Here is an 18,818-nt window from a genome sequence, read left to right on the forward strand (position 1 = left end):
AAGACTGAAGTCCTCCATTTTTGTCTCTGGGAGAGCTATTATGGATAAACCAGATCTAAGTTATTTTTCATTACATCCAATAGCAAATGTGAAAACCTGAAGTCAATTGTTGCAGTGGTAACTTCCCAGGCACTCAAAAAACCAGCTGCTTGTCAGAGGTGAACGCATGGAAGATGCAAACAACAGCACCTAAGGTGGAAGTTTGCTCAAAACAGCATAAAAATAGGGTTAATAGGAAACATTTCCTTGATGGTTAGGTTAGACCTAGCCTAGCACAGCTGGACAGAAGCAGAAACAACCCTGCAGAAACAGTCATGGTGAACCATCCTGTACTACTCTGTGGGGCAAAATGCCAACAATTCTGTTGTAAATCTCTGAAGGCAGCAGTTGTTTATTCAGCAGAGACTCTTCAATTATTCAAATATAAATCATGTTTTCATATTCATGTGACCTCATCTGAATCTCACAGGGGAAAAAAAAAATTAATGACAAATTAATTTGAGTCAGGCGTCAGCCTAGTATCATATAGACAAAGATGGAAGCATTAGAATTTCAGTATCAGTAAACAGAACATTATGAGATTAATTAAGAAAATCCCAAAATACTAAATGTTTAAAAAAAACTCTACAGACCCATTCAACCAAAAGCTTTTGTGTGAGGTAGCCTGATCCCACATGGGATCTCACATCTGAGATAGCAAGTATTACTACAGTGTAATAATAATGAATTTCAGATTGATGACAAAGAGTAAACTTATTCAGGAAGGAGACCAAGAAATTACTGATATTATCTGCCCCACTGCCTGTTTGAGGATGAAGTATTAAAAATAGGTGTATCATAGTAACTACTTGATGCCATATATGGCATAAAAAATAACTCTTCTGCTCTTCCAACAGAATGATTGTTCAAGGCCTTCTGTCATGCAGAGAAAGACTTCAAATCTCAGTTAACTTAACAGGATTAAAACCATTTACCACCTCTTTTCTCCATTCATCTTAAGCTTAACAATGTACCATGAAACCAAGCTGGTTGGACACAGGAAGATGTTCCCAAAGGAAGCAAGTTACCCTGTTGGTACCCCACAGAAAACCACAAAGTAGCTACATACATTTGGGAAAGGTCTGATACCATTTGCCCAGAAAGCTGCAGTCAGCGAGGGATCTACTGACAGTCTTAGGGTACCAAAACTGGCCAAGTAACACAAGATCTGGATGCAACACTATTCTGAAGATCTGCTAAATAACCTAGTGAGAAGTGGAAAAAACTGAGATACTTTCATGCTAGGACAGATGATCTAAGCACAGGAGTGAGCTACTCTGATCAAAGATAAAGAATTTCCAAAACTCCCACCCAGTAACAGTTGATCTTCACACCTTTTAATAAAAGATTTGCCAAGGGCAAAATTTAGGTAATAGCTCAAATTAAGGAACATATTTAGAGACATTCAGAGGAGTTTTCTTCCACTGGAGTCCATTAAAACACAAACAATATTCTGTAATTGACATTAAAATACTTTATTGGCTAGACAGAATGTGCGGTATGCATAGAAATATACTGAAATACAAAGTCCTCCAGAATACTCCTATATAAAAACCAAAATTCATACTTCTACATCTTATTTATATACATTACCAAATGTATTCAAGAGTGTGAATAAGGTCATATTTGCATCTCTTTCTTCTCTTGAAAGCACATCTGGTGCAGTCCAAGGCCTTTTTGTTTCTTCAAGAGAAAATTGCACAGCTACCCTATTTCCTCATTTGGCCTGAAATCTGATGAAATTTTACATACTCTTCTCTCCCTTACTAGATCCTTTCAAGCTTGACTTCTGTCTCTTTTTCTCCCTCTGTCCCAGTATGCGATAGACTTTTTTCTTAGCCTCCTTTTGCCTCTTGAATTTCTGTTCATCGTCCTTCTGCTTAACTTTGAGATATTCTTTGAGCTGTTCCCGATGTTTTAATTTGGCTTTCTTTATCTTGTAATTATTCACTGTACTCAAAGCACTGAGCAGGGCTGATATCTAAAACAGAAAATAGATAATCAATATACGTGCAGCTCAGTTTTGGTGAGCAAGAAACAGTTTAACCTCAGCAGAGACACACATAATGAATCAGAGATTCAAGGCAAGTTTCTAATTATCTCTGCACTTGTTACCCAATTTCTAAAACAGTTTAATTATTTATCCTGTTAGGAAGTTAATCAAAGCTTTAATTTTTGTGAACTCTGATTTTGGTTAGATAGCTTTTAAAAGGTTATGCCGAATTGCTACTACAGAACACTTAAACTGCAGTTTGGAAATTCTTGGCTCTGCAAGCACGCTAATTCTCAGTTTTGGAAGAAGAGTATTTGCTTCAAATCCTCTGTTAATAATGCATGGCAATGACAAGTCAAATAAAAAACTGCAGCTGCCAATTTAAGTCACCCATAATATGAGAGCACTAAATCCAAGTGAAATACCTTGCGAGTGCTGTGACAAGGACAAAAGTCATAATTAGGTGACCTACTAGTCTAAAAAACAGACACCATCCACTCAGTGACAGTTCCATATACATACTGTGTGCCAAACAGGAACAAAATAAATTGCAAGTGATCATTTTTCACTAGGAACATATATATCTTTGCATTAGCAGTAGATTCAAGTGCCAAAACAATAGTTAGCAAAGCTTTAAACAACACATTTACCCTTCAGGAGTCCTTGTTTCAGAGTAAGTGATAATTACCTTCTTTTCATGAGGTTCCCTGATAACAGCTGGTCTCCACTGGTCTTTTGGAGTCTTGCCTTTCTTCTCAAGATTCTTAGGCTTGTTCTTAAAAGGCAGAGCCTTCTGCAATGCTTTAGGAATGTGGAGCTTATTGAAATGCCTCTTCTCCCTCACAATAGGCTAAAAGAATGAATATAAAACATACATAAGACTCATGATCTTAAAAAGCTTTTATTTAATTTTTCATCTTTCAGTGGGAAAAAACCCACAAAACACCACAAACCAAAAAAGAAAGACACACCCCTCAAAATAAACCCCAAACCAAACAAACCACAATAAAACCAAAAGTCAAAAAACCAACATTCTCTGAAGTCCTCGGACTGAACTGTGAATGGTGTGTTCACCCCAATTACCACAGCAGGAGTCTCAGTGAGCTTCTGGAGAAGATTTCTACCCTGCAGATTACTTTATAAACTTTAACTGACCCACAACAATCTGCTCTCAACTGTTTTATTCCCATGTCATGCCAGGACTGTGCCTTGTGGATAAAAATTTGAAGCCACACATGCATGTGTATGAACATGTATTTATACTGCTCTCAGTTTGCACAGGTCTGAGACACACTGCAAATTTGACTGATTTTTAAAAACAAAACGAAAGAGAAATATACCTTATAGAGAGAATCCTTGTTTTGTTTCAGTTTGATGCCTTGCTCATACCTCAGCTGGCCTGTTGTCTTCATCCCACTCCAAGTATCTTTCTCACCTGCTGGTTTCAGCAAGGATGTTACGGGGTTATAAAACGTTGGGATAGAAACAGGATACCAAGTCCTCACGAAAACAATATCTGAAAGAAAAGAGAACGTTACTTGGCTCTAAAACAGGAGTTCATCACATCCACATTCTAAGTGAAGACTGCCTGAACAGAACAGATACTACACCACATGCTAGCATTGTGTTTGGTATATAGACCAAATGTCTTCAACTTTTGGTAAAAGCAATGCAAAGCCCCCTGAAGGCATGAACAGCACACATTCCTGAAAAGCAGGCAGCTGAATACCATCCCATTCATCATTCATATTCAAGAGCAAGCAAGAGAATTCATATATGTATATGTGCCTGTATAATTACTGACAAAACCAATTTCATTTTCCTTTGCCAATTTTTATAGAAGAACAAACTTGCTTTTATTTGGCACTATCCATGATTTTGGTGTGTTTAGGAAAACAGGTCATATAAATCTAAATAAGTATAAACTCATATTCTCAACATCACAGTGACACTCAGCAAACAGAGGAGGTAACTATCCTCTGCATAATTTCCCCAAAAGGCTACAGAAAAACGTTAACTGGAGTTAAAATGCCAGTCCTTGGATTTCTCAGAAAGTGTCCTCCTAGCACTTGTACCACTAGATTCAATTCATCATGTTCAAGGAGAAAGGCTGTGTAAAACACTAAAACCATGCTGTGAAAAGCATTAAAACACTTGAAGATACATGTCTTCAACTCAAGCCTTTTCATCTGCATACTATATGGCTTGAGTATAACTGAAAGAAATCCAACATAAAATATACTTCTTTTTAATTTCACTCTGTGTCTCACAAGGTATTTCTTACTCTTATGAATTCACATCTCAATTATCAGATCCCAGAATTCTGAGACACGGCTTTGCAATCTGTGAAGAAGGATGAAAGTTGTGTGATAACTTACATGGAAAGTGCAACTTACCACTCATCAGCAACTTGTCTTCAAATGTTGCTCTGAAAGCACCCACGGGAGTTCGGAGGGCCTTTTTGATCTGTCCTCGGATACCACTCACACTACGGATGGCTGCACCTTCGAACTTAGCCACTTCCAACTGAGAGTTAAACATTCCCTGAAAACGTGAATTACCCACCATCATTCAAGATGCTAAGTCTCCCTCTGTGACCCACGTAGGCCACAAAAACTTAATTCCCACAAGCATATCTTATAAAGAAACAGGAGGAGCATAGCACTGTCTTTAGACTAAGAGTGCTGATCATACCAAAATCCCACTGAGCTGACTTTAGGTGAGCTACTGAAAGCAATCTACTTAGTCATATATCACAGGCAAGGTTTCTAAGCATTAAACACATATATTTAGAATTCCAAAACGGAACGTATCTACAGAAGCCTTACAGTTCTCCTTTAGAGCAATTTGTGGGAACACAAGATACCTTAAAAACAAGCAAGCTGCCTTAAGTTGCTAGCTATGAGATTCTAATACAACACAGTTCTTCAAGGTTTGTGCTTCTTTCATGTATCACAAGAAAGGAAGAAAAAAATCTCTCTATGCCCACTGCAAATACTTGAGTGCTTCACTGCTGCGATCACTGCTTAGCTGCTTGTTGCCCCAAATGCAGAATAACCCAACCTCTCCCTGAGCCTGAAAGCCCAGCTAAGCACAGAGGGAAGGTCAGTGAACACTCCCTTCTGCAGCACTTCCTACTCCAAACACTTCTGTAACTGTAACTGAGAACTCCTAAGCACTGCCAGAAGTCTCCTTTGACTCCAGAGCAGAAATTTAGTGGGATCAAACTGATGAATTACACCAGGGAAAGATTTACATTCTCCAAAGGTGTCTGCCACTGCTCATCAGTGGGTTTTAGGAAGGAAGCAGGGGGTGGGAAGAAAAAAAATCATACTGAATGTGAACCAGGAGACTATTCCAGAATTTTTGTCTGGTTAACAATAATTCATATTCCTTGGCTAATAGTCAGTACCTTTAGAGATCACATGGAAGGGAGCTCAAAAAACCACAAGCAGCTCCTGAGATCCAGAACAGCATTCAACAAGAACTGAGAATTTCTGCTTCAGGAAAGACAATCCCAGGTTGCATTCCTTCCTAACATCAGTACATCTGGTTTTACAGTATACATACCTACACACTTACCTTAATAAAACAAGTGTTCTTAAAAATTTTGAACGGAAAACCAGTTAGCTTTAATTTCTTTACAATAGTTATGGATTTGTCTAAATCCAGCACAACTCCTGTCGCAGCAATCCGGAAGTCTGGCTGAAACATCAGAGATGAAAGACACTGCTGAATGTGTATTTCTCAAACAGTGAAGACACCATTTCGAATCACAGAATCATAAAATAGTTTGGATTGGAAGGTCATCTAGATGACCTCTAAAGGTCATCTAGTCCCATGGCCCCAAAGTGAGCAGGGACATCTTCCACTAAATCAGGTTGCCCAGAGCCCCGTCCAATCTGTCCCTGAATACTTCCAGGGACAGGGCATCCACAACCTCTCTCATCAACCTATTCGTGTTTTACCACTCTTGTTGTAAAAAGCAACTTCCTCATATCTAGTCTAAATCAACCCTCTTAATTTAAAACCATTCCCCCTTGTCCTATCACAGCAGGCCCTGATAAGTTTATCACCATACTTCTTATAAGTCCCCTTTATGTACTGAAAGGCTGCAATGAGGTCTCCCCAGAGCGCTCTGTTCTCTGTCATGAACAACCCCAACTCTCTCAGCCTTTCCTCCTAGGAGAGGTGCTCCATCCCTTCAATCACCTTTGTGGCCATCCTCTGGACCTGCTCCAACAGGTCCCTGTCTTTCCTGTGCTGAGGGCCCCAAGGCTGTATGTGCTACCCCAGCAGGAGGCTCATCAGAGCAGAGCAGACGGGCAGAATCCCCTCCCTCGCCCTGCTGCTGCTCGTGCTGCAGCCCAGGATGTGATTTGCTCTCTGGGCTGCAAGTTCACATGGCCATAGCATGTCCAGCCTCTCGTCCACCAGAATCCCCAAGTCCTTCTCAGCAGGGGCTGCTCTCAATCCCTTCATTGCATAATCTGTTCTGACACTGGGGGTTACCCCAACTCTGGTGCGGGACCTTGCACGAGGCCTTCTTGAACCTTATGGGGTTCCCATAGGACCACTTCTCAAGGTTCCCCGGGATAGCATTCCATTCCTCAGGCATGTCAGACACAGCACTCAGCTTGGTGGTGCCTGAAAACACTGCCTGTGTCGCCAATGGAGACATCAAACAGTGCTGGTCCCAGTACAGAGGGACACTACTTGTCACCACTGCACATCAGGACACTGAGCTGTTGACCACTACCCTGCAGATCAGGCCATTCAAACAACTCCCCATCCACTAAACAGTCCACCCATTGAATGAGTATCCTTCCAGCTTAGAGAGAAGGATGTTGTGGGGCACCTGCACTCCACATTTCACTTTTAAGAGTTCAGAATTTCTAACCTTTACAGAAGTACCACAGCATGAAAAATGCAGATTGACTAGTACAGACTAGTTGAGGTGCTGCTGACATAACATTCCTACCGTTCACTAATGAGATTTCCAGAACTGCCATTCTAATTACCTTGGAAACTATCTAAAAGCCCTTGTGATCTACCTCACTATGTTCTCTTGATGGAGCAGAATCTTACTCAGACAGAAAGTCTCAAAGGAGAAGAGCTTTGTGCACTGCTCTAAGTCACTATATTATGCTAGGGACACATGATGAAAATAGCCTTTTAAAACATGTAAAAAGACAACCGTGCAATAGGACTTGAAGGCATATTTTAGGAAGGAGATAATCACCACTCTAATTACTGTCAAGCTCATTACAATACCATGCAAAGCTTTTGTGACCAATTGTCTGCAAACATGAATCTACCTTTGATTAATATATATCTAACAAAGATCACATCTGATAAATACTGCTTTAACACTATTTAAATTGGAATTATGGAATGGTTTGGTTTTGAAGGGACCTCAAAGATCATCTAGTTCCAATACCATGGGCACCTTCCACTAGACCAGGCTGGTCAGGGCCCCATCCAACCCGGCAACCTGGCCCTGAATCCTTCCAAGGATGGGGCATCCATAACTTCTCTGGGAAACTTGTGCTACCCACTTCACCACCCTCACAGTAAACACTCCCTTTCTGAAATTGGTATAAAAAATTTAAAATAAAAATCTCCATACAGTTTTCCACCTCAACACAATACATCTTTCAAAAGCTTGAGTCCGGCTACTTTCTCAGTTCCTACTACTACAGTGCTTTATCATATGTAAACCTTCTTCCCAAAACATATCTATTTTGCCCAAATATCCATGGAAAGCATTAATCAACATTCTGCAGTAAAAAAACCTACCGTTGTGCCACTGACAGACTGAACTGCCAAAAATCCTGTCCCCTGAGGAGTGATGGGCCCTAAAAGAAAATGAAATTTAGAAACTTCTGGAAAATTCTACTACACAATATCTAGCCCCTATTTAAATTCCAAAAGCTTAGAAATACACAACAAATATACTCAATGAAGAAAACCAAAGTTTAAAGCACTCGAACTATTGCTCACATATAAAGCCCCATGAAAGTCAAAGGAACAGCTAACAAGAAGTTACTCATGCAGGGTCTGGGCCCACAATGCATGCAAAGTCTCTCTGCACACAGCCAACAAATCAGGCTCCTCTTTGATATGCTACAACTTACCAGAATGCTCAGAATTTGATTAAAAGCCAAGCAATTCACAAATCAGTTAAATAATTCCCAAATATTAGACAACTGCCTATTTTCCCATACTATTTGGTGTTATTTTATGTTCCATGGGGAAATTTAAAAGACTTCTCATTCCAAGAGCTGTATTTCCTGATACATCCTGCAAAGCTCGAGACTTTCACACCGATTAAGTGACGCAGGACAGCAGCTCCAGCACGGCCTCACCCCAGAAAGCTGCCCCGCAGTGCATGTGCTGCGGGGTGTACTTCAGCAGCCGGTGCCGCCCGTTGTGGTCCTCCATGTAGAACATGGGGATGGTCTGGAAGCGCCTCCACCCCAGCGAGAGGATTAAGGGATCGCGGGTCTTAAGGATCTTCTTGTACCACCGGTGCTTCTTCAGGCGCAGCTAATCAGAAGAGAAGGTGGACCATGCTACTACAGGATAGCAACGGTGATTCTGAAATTCAAGCCTTAACTTTTCAGGAATGATTGAAAGCAATTTCTATCTGTAGGAACCCAGAGTGCCGAGAATATTTCTCTGCCTGTTTTTAAGGGTTCTTACCCCCCTGAACAACACTGTTTTGGCTTCAAACCTTGGAAAAAATTACCAACAGTCAGACAACAACTAGAAAATACAGCGGTGTGAATTAGGTGATAGACTACTATGTAAGATTGTCACAGGGTGAAAAATTTAGAGGTTTTAGGCTTCTCTTTGTAGTAAATAGAGTAAAAAATATCAAAATGGAGGATTGTTGTTGTTCTCTAAACCTTCTTCTCCTTCTTCTACTACTCCATATTCTGCAGTAAAAGTAGTTTGGAATGATTGGATGGAAAATTCCGCAGCTCCTAGTCGTGTTACTGAATAATTGGCAAGAAAATGAAAATAATGTATGTTTTTAATAACTATTGGTTAAAATATCTTTAAAAGGCTGTGTAAATCTTGATAATTGCCCTCACTCCTACTTTTCCTCCTTCCATGCTGTACCTGGGTCACGCTAGTGGCTCAGTTCCTCTGATAAGACTTAATAAACAACTATCTGGAAGCATTGAAACTACAGAAGATGTCTCACTTTATCCTTTAAACTCCTTGCAAGGACTTTCAGCAAATTCTCTCCCACCAGGAGAGACTCGATTCATGGCACGGTAAAGTGTCACTATCTAAGCTAGAATCTTTTATAGACTAAGCTTTATCTTTGTTTATCTTCAAACATTCTCACCAACATTAGGTTGACTGGAAAAATCAATCAGTATTTCACTCACTCTGAAGCCATGTTTATATGCATATAAGCAAGTATTATATTAAACATACATCTATATACGTGCTAGTAAGTTTTCTGTAGTCACTTGTATATAGATCATGAAGGTCAGAGTACAATTAAGGTTTGCAATTCAGCAATCACAGTATCAGACCTTAGTCCTGAGACATCTCTGCAGCTCAACACTAAACAACAGTAACCTTTTCTGGTATCCAATTAAGCCTGTAAAGATCCAGAATCTGCTACTGTAGAATTACAGTTTGTGTCAAAAGCAAATCCCCTATTCAAGAGACAAGGATGAAGTTTCTCTTGGTGTTTACTGTGTTTTCAGTAAACAGAAAGCAGTAACTCCAGACACCTGTACCGACATAAAATGCACTCACCCCTTTGGCTACATACCTGTACATAGCCCACATTTCCTTCGCTGTTGCCTAGACCACCCAGGATGATAGGATAATGAGGATCAAAATTCAGGACAAATTCACACGGCACATTCTCAATCTCTATTCGAATGTACATCCCAGGCCTGAATCCCTCGTACTGCACTCTGGTCTCATCATCTTGATCTTCAAATTCCGCTCGATTGAGCTGTGTGACAAAGAGAAAGCCACCGTGCGTTTCACAAAATTCAAATATTAACAACTTGTCCATGAAGGGCCAGTTCTATTTAAAACATGCTAACGTTTATATGAATCTTTTTGGGAAAGATCTAATAGGTTTTGTGGCTTTTTATTCGGAGCAATATCTCTACCACCACAAAACCCCTCCAATTTGAAATCCCAAGCAGGCCTTTTAGTCTACTTGAAAGACAGTACCCAAGAGAAGAGAATGACTGTGTGACTTCTGATACGCCTTTCACAATGGTGACTTTGGATTTTAAAGATACAACTGCCAAAAGTACATTTTTTGATTCAGGAGCCCAAGCACCTTTTAAAGTTAATGCCCTGATCTTTAAGGTGTCGCTTTATGAGGATGCTGCACTCCTATCTTACCCAGCAGTTTAACAATATTTTTGTGCATCTTCACACTGCACATCATCAAAAGCTCCTCTGTACCATGTGATAAGAACATAGATACTGTGCAAATATTTAAGAAGACATCCTGGTGAATAACAGAAGCCTCACCCTCCTGTTTCAGCTTCTGATGTTTAGCCACCCATAAGACACTGATTCTTTTACTGGAATGTCCTTCTTTGCCCTTTAAGTGCTCTCCATACATCAGCATACCAGAGCTCGTACTATCCTTTGTGGCAGAGGCTAATACAAGGAGGTAAGGATTAATTTAGCAACTATTTAGGGCAAAATTTTGTCAGAAGACAAGACAGTGAAGCTATTAGCAATGCAAGGCAGTGTTCTCCCAAGTCAGCCAAAGAAAGAAGCTACTTTTAAGCTTACAAGTGCTTATGTAAAAAACCAAAGGCCTGGAACAAAATCAACACCTCACATTCTGGATACAGTTATGCTGAAGACTTCTACCACATGTCCAGAGCAATGGTCATCAATATTTTTTCCTCAAAATAACTTCACAGTTGGATGAAAAAGACTGTCACACAGAATTTAATTATCCATTAATAACACTGCAAAATATCACACTAAAAATAGTACTGGGAAAATATATGGCACAAATTTATATGAGAAAGATTTTCACCTTCCTACACTTAAAAGGATGCCTTTTTTTATTTAAAAACTTTTTAAGTAGTTGAAGTTTAGATGATACATTTTGGCTTATTCAGTGACTTAAAGTATGGTTAACTAGTGCACTCAGTTTAAATTAAGCTTTAATTTGTTTGGCTTCTTTGCTTATTTTCCTTTCCAGCTAACAGAATCAAAAAGTTCAAGCACAAAAAAATCACAAGCATGTATTTCTTTGTGTGTACCTTCTGAAACAGCTCCTGAGCATCACCTGTGTCTCCAGGAAAATACCTTTGGGGGCCAAACTCTGTGGAGTATTTTTGAAGACATATAGCCAGATAAATTGTCAAATTAGCAGATTTTACCTGTGCTTGTTTATGCATCTCTTCTTTGAGATCATCAAAGTATGTGGTGTCCCCTTCATCATATTCTGCATCAAACATTTCTTTAAGTTTTCTTTTCTTGTCCATGCGCTCCTTTTTCTTTTCCTCCTCCTCAGGTTCTGGTTTGGACATTTTTTCATCTTCCTCCTCTTCTTCACTTCCAGACTAATCAACAGTAAGTTGTCAAACATGTAAAATAGTTCACTGAAAACAACCCATTCTGATCAACACTTTCATAGATATTATTTAAACAACACTTTCATAGATATTATTTAACAATACTTTTTTATTGTGCCATTACTAGACACCTGAAAAAATTTCAATTTTAGACAGATATTAGTAAGCTATTCATACAAGGAGATGTAACTTCAGCAAGGACCAAAAGATCTCATGATGTAATCATATCCCTTTTCACTGACAAAGCTTTTTTGACTAAACATCATTTTAACATAAGGGAACAGACCCTAGAACTGACCTACCTGTTATTCTACAGCTAATATAAGCATATATAATACAGGAGGGAAAACAAAGTAACTGTTGATAGCATTGAGCAATACTGTGCTGGAAGGCAGCACTCTAGAGACCAGAGAGAAGGACATTTGTTTACAGACCATTTGAAAACTGACAAGATTATGCCATTATCCTCAATTTTACAACAAAATGCAAAGCCATCAAGTTGCTCAGTCCAAAAAAAAATTGATTTTTTCAGTTTGTATTGTCACAGACAACTACAGCTCTGTTCTTGGAAGACATCCAAGCCACAGCATAAAATTGCTTCCACCCAGCCTCCTTTATGCAGATAAGAGGAATGAACTAGGAAACTGTGTCAAGTTTCCACAATTTGTTGTGTTTAAACAGAGTACTATAATCTTCTGCATCAGATGAGATGACACAGTACAAACAGTTATGATTACATTTGGTTTTAAAATACTTCTGTCATGCCTCCTGATCCTCCAGCTCTTGATTAAGCCTGACACCTACTGTTAAGTAAGTGAGGTGACTTCTACATAATTATCTTAAAACAAAAATTCAGGCTCGGACTAAAAACATGCCATTCTAGATACCCATAAGTTCCAAAGTCAGTAATACACATACCTTTTCTTCATTGCTACCATTGATTCCCTTCCTATTGATTCTACGAACACTGAATGTATTACATAGGACACTTGATCAGAAACTCATACACATGTATGTTGCTAAAGAACATAAAAATGCAGATCAGACCTCCTCTCCTCCAGCAGCAGCCTTTCCTTTGTGCACAACCCCGGTTTCGAGATCTTCAAAATCTCCATACAGCTCTTCTGCAACAACAAGCACCCAAGACATGTGACCATTAGTTAACCATTCTGCTGTACTGCCCCACACCATCTCTCATGTGCTCAGTACTGTGCATTTCTCAGTATTGCTGTGCAGATTAGTTTCAGACCTAATATTTTTGATTTCCATCAGGTTTTATATATTTGTTCTGCCCTCTCTACAACTTCAGCTGAAAATTCCCAGCTGAACTCCAGTGGCTCCTCCTTTAGCCTTTCCATACCTTCATGATTTAAAAAATGGAAATAAAGTTTAGGTCATCCCAAAGGACCACCAGTATATTAGTTTGCACTCTAATGACACAAGACACCAGCAGAGCAATTGAGCTCCCATGTTTAACTTTAAAAGAGAATAAAATTAAATATAGCTCATAATTTTTAGGTTAAAAACAAATGCTTATAGAAGCCTGTCAAACCACAATCATGATGCATGTAAGATACAGCCATATAATTAAAATTTCTAAAGTATTTCCTAATTTAAAAAAAACCCAAACAAAACAAAACCAACACCTCCAAAACATCTGAAGACAGATCTCACTTTTCAGTCAAATGTAATGGCAAGTTTGTATTCTCATTAAAGAACAGCTTCTGTTTATTTCTACCATGACTACCCAAAAGAATAAACCACACATGATGAATAGCTGAACTCAGACACATAACTCAAAGCCAGCATGTCCAAGTGTGGAGACTAAGGACTCCATGTCGTAATTTAAATTACATACTCTATTTTTCAGAAAGTAAATTTCCAGAAATTGTGGTACTTGCCTACTATTTCTACAGAGATTTACAGCAATGCGTAATTATATTAGTATCGACATAATAATTTATATAATAGCTTGAAAAAACCTGTAAGTATAGCACTAAGGCAAAATATTCTATATACATAACTAAAAAGTCATACTTTTCTTAGAAATCCTGTATATATGAATTATTTTTAGAAGTCTTAGACATACCATCTTCCTCCAACAGCTTTGCTGCATCTTTATCATCTTCCCACTTCCCAGTAACAAAGCAGTCTCGAATACTGCTCACAACCTGCAAAATGATAGCGTCATTGCCTTGCACAGCTACAGCTTATCATCAACAGAAACGTTCCCCAAGACATTCCCACTCCCCATCAGAGAGACCACTTCAGAGACACGTCCAACTCCACATCAAGATACCATTACCAAAACCACACAATGCCTCCCTGAAAGCAGGAATTTGAACCCTATCTGAATCTTGCCCAAAGGTCTTTAGCAAGATCTCTACCCTACATTGTATTTTCACACTGTATTTTCACTTGGGTCTCCCCTGCTTTTTGGTAAATAAAGAGCAAACTATTATCCACCAAATATTCAAGTGAGCCAAGCATTAAATTGATTTACTGTAACTTGCCACTCTTGTAGGAACAGATCTTGGAATCTGTTACTTACAGTGACAGCAAGTGGCAGAAAATAAGACACTGTGGCCATAGCTCCCACAGGTCTGTTTCAATGACAACTCAGTTGTACTTTATGAGACACAGCCAGGACAGAATCAGGAAGAACATGCAGAAGCAATTATCCAATGGCATTACCTCTTCTAAATCCCAATCTTGCAGCTTTTCTATCAGAAACTTGGAGCAGTCAAGAGCATTAGCCTTCTGTTTGGATGCTTTGTCTGGACGGCTGACACGGAACAAACCTCCAAGTTCATCATCTGCATCCTCGCTCTCCTGGTCCTCATCCTTGACAGCTAAACCAAACACACAGGCTGTGATGATTTCCCCCACAGCACGTGCATGAAATTCATTACCCACCTCTCTTCTTACGTTTCACAACAGCTGCAGCAGTTTATTGAGGATATAAAAGAACCAAACTGGAATGGTTTTAAATGTAAAAGCCTGAAGAAAAAGGTACACTGATCCAGTTGTTTTTATAACTGGAATAATCTAAAGAAAATATTGCCCAATAAGTAAACACAGGACTCTTGTTCAATGTTATACATTGGAACAATTCCAAAATGATCTACGAACAGGAAGGACGTGTGGCTTCTCTGTAAATCAAGAACAGCAGACTGGAGAATCTGTCAGAAAGAAAACCTTGTGAAAGGTTTACAAAAGCCAAATTCTCATAGTATTCTACAAAGGTTCTGCACAATGAGATTCGTACACTCAGACAACCACAGGAAAAGTGTTAATTAAACAGAATAAATTATGTAAATAGCAATTTTCTCTTCCTTTTAAACCAGCTATTTTTTCTTTGACAAACACCTGCTACTAAATCATGTCTAAGAGACTATTCCACAGTCACTCTGAGACAGAAATTCCTGAAACCAGCCAACAGACAACATCCCTTTATGAAACACAATTACCACAATTTGCATAATATCTGTCAGATGATTATATAAATGACCAAACCTTAAATGTTTGGAAGAAATAGATGTACCAGAAAACATGAGTAACAACAGAGTAGTTTAGAAAATGAACTCAAAATGCTTTTTATGGGAGAAGTAAAAACTGTCTTCCTATTACAATCATTAGTGAAAACGAGCATCAGCAATTAAAAAGTCAATTAACTTTCCTCAAGCCTCCCACCAAAAGAAAGTGCTCAAATATTCAGACTTGAACACTTGATAGCAGCTGAAAAGCCACCATATATTGGAGACAAGTTTCCAAACAGATTTGTACCTGTTCCATATACAAGTTTACGAAGATTGGGGGTTGATCGCTGCTGTCTTAGAAAGGCCTCAGCTGCCTTCTGTGTGAGATCCTCTTTCCACTTGAGTGCACCTGAAAAGGGAAAAAAGTCTACATTCTACCTCCAGAAAAGAACAAGAATTAGGAGCTACAAAAATAATTTCAGTAAGGACATGACAAGAGGCTTAGGAAGTGTAGACACAACCCACAGTTTCTTTTGCTCATACTCCATATACACACAGAAACATAAACTGTGGATAATAAATTATACCACTGATTGTTTTTTGTTTTGACAAAATTTTAAGAACTTATTAACAACAGTAACAGATTTGACCATGTTCACAATGCTAAGTGACTTCTTCACAGACTTACAGAATGTTCAAGGTTGGGAGGGACTTCTAGAGGTCCCCTTGTCCAGCCCCACTGCTTAAGCAGTCTCACCTAAGGCAGGTTGCTCAGCACCATGTCAGGATGGTTTTTGAACATCTCCAAAGATGAAGATTCCTGTTCCAGTGCTCAGTGAGTAGTTAATGCATTTTAGTAACACTCACCCAAGCATATTTTAGTCATTCTAGATGTAGTAGAGCATCATAATTTGTTTTACACACATAGCTATAAAGATTAAAGAGAAGTATGTACAAAATCAATGAAGTTTATAAAATGAATCACCTCTGTTTTAGAGGAAGGAAACCTGACACTGCATACTACAATGCAAATGACAGGCTTAACAGCAGGTATTTCTAGCTTTCCTAACTTGAACTTTGCTACTTAAGAACTATATATAAATACATACATATATATATATACACATGACAGGCAACATTACAGAGTATTGACTAATTATATCCTTTAACAATTAATCCAATTAAAAATGGACAGTAAAAATTAAATATTTATAGTATACCTGTTGTGTCAGCAGAAAGATCTATTTTTTCTTCATACTCCTCTTCCTCTCTGAGTAGATTCTCCACATCATCATCCTCAGTATCTACAGTTTTAAGTTTAGTCTGTCTAACACTATCAGCCTTCTTTCCTTGACTGTGCTGAAACCCATTCCTATTTGACTCTTCAGTGTCTAATTCCTCATGTGACCCTCCATCATCACCCTCTTCAAGCAAAGAGTCCTCATCCTCAGATTCTGATGCCTCTTCTGCGGTGCAGTTTCCTGAGTCTGTAGTGAGCACTGCTTTTCTTTTGGGACTGTGATCTGAGATTTGTGATTTCGTTTCTGTACGTTCACTGTTCATATCACACTGCTTATATGCAGCTCTTTTGTTTGCAGCCTCAAATTCACTCTCTGAGCTTTCATCTTCGCAAGGCCTTTTTTCATCCCCCTCCTCCTCTTCCTCCTCGTCATCCTCCTCCATCTCACTGTCTTCAGGGACAGTTTCTCCTTCTTCTTCAGAGCTCATCTCCAGATCATCATCGCTGTCTGCAAATGCTGGCAGTTCATTCACAGCTTCTTCCTCAGCCACCTCTGTTTTCAGACGCTTGGCTCTCCTAACACTCGTCCCTTCCCTCAAGAGCTCTCTCTCGCTTTCTTCCTCAGCATCATTTTCATCATCACCATCACTTCCATCTTCAGACACTGCTTCTTCTTCTTCCTCTTCTTCTTGGTCATCTTCCTCATCACTTGCTACATCATCATTTTCCTTCTCCTCATCTTCAAATATGGCCTTCCGACGAACTCTTCCAGTCTTCAAATCCACCTGTCTCTCTTCTTTGGGCATCACAAACCTGTTTTCCCAAAGACCACATTTGGGGTAAGATGGTTAAGTACAAGAAAATTTTAATGAAACAATGAAACTTCATGTTAATATTTTTAAACAATTCTACAATTCTTTTTCTAACAAAGCGAGGTTATGGAGGACATTAGAAAGGCACTGGTGTTCCTTAATGTCTCTTTATTCAAGAATATTGAATGTTATAGCCAAAAATCATTCCAAGAAATGTCTTCATTTTCCATGGAATGAACTAAAACAGAAATGTTACTTGTATCAGCAAGAAATTCCTGGAAGGCAGGACTACACTGCTTGCAAAACTTTCTAGTACCAATTATTTCTATCCCAAAATACAGTGTGGCATATGAGTAACCTCAGAAGAGGAAGAATTAGACATTATGTCATTGTACTAGCTGTGCTCTATTGAGATTTTTTCCTAAATTAGAGCCTGAAATGAGAGATTCATTCATGCTCAAACACTGCTCAGAATTCAAAACTTACTCTTGTCCTACGTCTTCTGAACCCAAGGGTGTAGAGTCCATGAAGAGAGAGACCTTGCTTGATGCCATCTTAACATCAATGGCTGAGTGTGTGGAGATGAGGCTCTGAACAAGTTCATGATTGGGTCTCACTTCCTCCTGGAAAGACAAGATTTTTTTTTTTACTTCTCAATTAAAATGAAGAAACAAATGTCTAATGATAGCTATCAGTCTAAACCAGCAGAAATACGCATATACAAGAAAAAACTGCAGAGCACTTTAAAGAAACATTTTCTCAGAACAGAACAGCAAACTCTCCCTTCCCCTCTTCACATTTCAAGAATATCTATAATATCAACCCAAGAAAAATTAGAGGGACTCCTTCACAGTATACAACCACTACAGTAAATATCAGCAAGCACACATCATCAGAGACCCAAAGGTACTTAACATTTAGCACAATACAGGGAAAAAAATTCAGTTTGTTTGTAGGCAAATCTTTTTTCTTTTTCCCTTTGACCAGTCAAATCCTTAAAGTGTTCTCCCAACAATCACCATGCCTTGCAAAATAAGAGTGATAATAAGTCCAGCACCAGGAGTTTTCATATATCTTAGGTCAATATTTGGGAAGTTATTACACAAACTTTAGGTACTTAATACTGTTATTATTAATAACTGATCTTCCAATGTTTTGTGCAATAACAGACAAGAGAAATATCCCTTCTCTGAAATCCCTGAAGGAGAAAAGAAGTTTACCCACTATGGATAGATAAGGATTGATTATTTTAAAGAAGCTTATTTTTAAACACTTATTTTGGCTCTAAGGATAAAAATTACATTTTGCAAGAGAATTCAAATCACCAACAGCATTCTCTTACCTCTTCTTTTTCATGAGCATGGCTTCCACCAAGGTCAATGTAAACAGCATCTTTATCATACACAATGCCCCCAACTCCTGAAAGAGGGGCATAGACGAGCTTCTCTTTCTCATTTAAGGAACGTTTCTTCTGCTGCTCAGGGAGAGCACAGGGGTCTGGCAGGAAACTCACATCACTTACAGTGAAGTCTCCTACACCTGAGGGGACAGACAAAGGAAGCAACACAGTTTGCACAAAGTTTAGATTCTGAAATTTGTGCAATTCACCATGAAGAGATTAAAAAAAAAACCCAAAAAACAAAGGAAAAACAAAAAAACAAACAA

The 18,818-nt window shown here is 38.9% G+C and overlaps 1 protein-coding gene across 1 annotated transcript in view; it reads right to left on the minus strand.

Moving 5' to 3' along the window:
* Positions 1–1,490: 1,490 nt before the first annotated feature.
* The window catches only part of BMS1 (BMS1, ribosome biogenesis factor), a 22,951-nt gene continuing 5,623 nt past the window's right edge, over positions 1,491–18,818 (minus strand). The window contains exons 7-22 of the mRNA XM_017746432.1: positions 18,496–18,692; positions 17,640–17,776; positions 16,322–17,154; positions 15,409–15,510; positions 14,317–14,474; positions 13,712–13,793; positions 12,670–12,746; positions 11,428–11,610; positions 9,831–10,019; positions 8,401–8,581; positions 7,832–7,890; positions 5,615–5,737; positions 4,429–4,576; positions 3,373–3,548; positions 2,721–2,882; positions 1,491–2,020 (exon numbers count right to left, since the gene is read on the minus strand). Coding sequence (XP_017601921.1) covers positions 1,784–2,020; positions 2,721–2,882; positions 3,373–3,548; positions 4,429–4,576; positions 5,615–5,737; positions 7,832–7,890; positions 8,401–8,581; positions 9,831–10,019; positions 11,428–11,610; positions 12,670–12,746; positions 13,712–13,793; positions 14,317–14,474; positions 15,409–15,510; positions 16,322–17,154; positions 17,640–17,776; positions 18,496–18,692 — 3,044 coding nt within the window. The 3' untranslated portion in view covers positions 1,491–1,783. The remainder of the gene's footprint in view (positions 2,021–2,720; positions 2,883–3,372; positions 3,549–4,428; positions 4,577–5,614; positions 5,738–7,831; positions 7,891–8,400; positions 8,582–9,830; positions 10,020–11,427; positions 11,611–12,669; positions 12,747–13,711; positions 13,794–14,316; positions 14,475–15,408; positions 15,511–16,321; positions 17,155–17,639; positions 17,777–18,495; positions 18,693–18,818) is intronic.

The sequence above is a fragment of the Corvus brachyrhynchos genome, unplaced genomic scaffold (assembly GCF_000691975.1).
Source record: "Corvus brachyrhynchos isolate BGI_N302 unplaced genomic scaffold, ASM69197v1 scaffold279, whole genome shotgun sequence".
NCBI lineage: Eukaryota > Metazoa > Chordata > Aves > Passeriformes > Corvidae > Corvus > Corvus brachyrhynchos.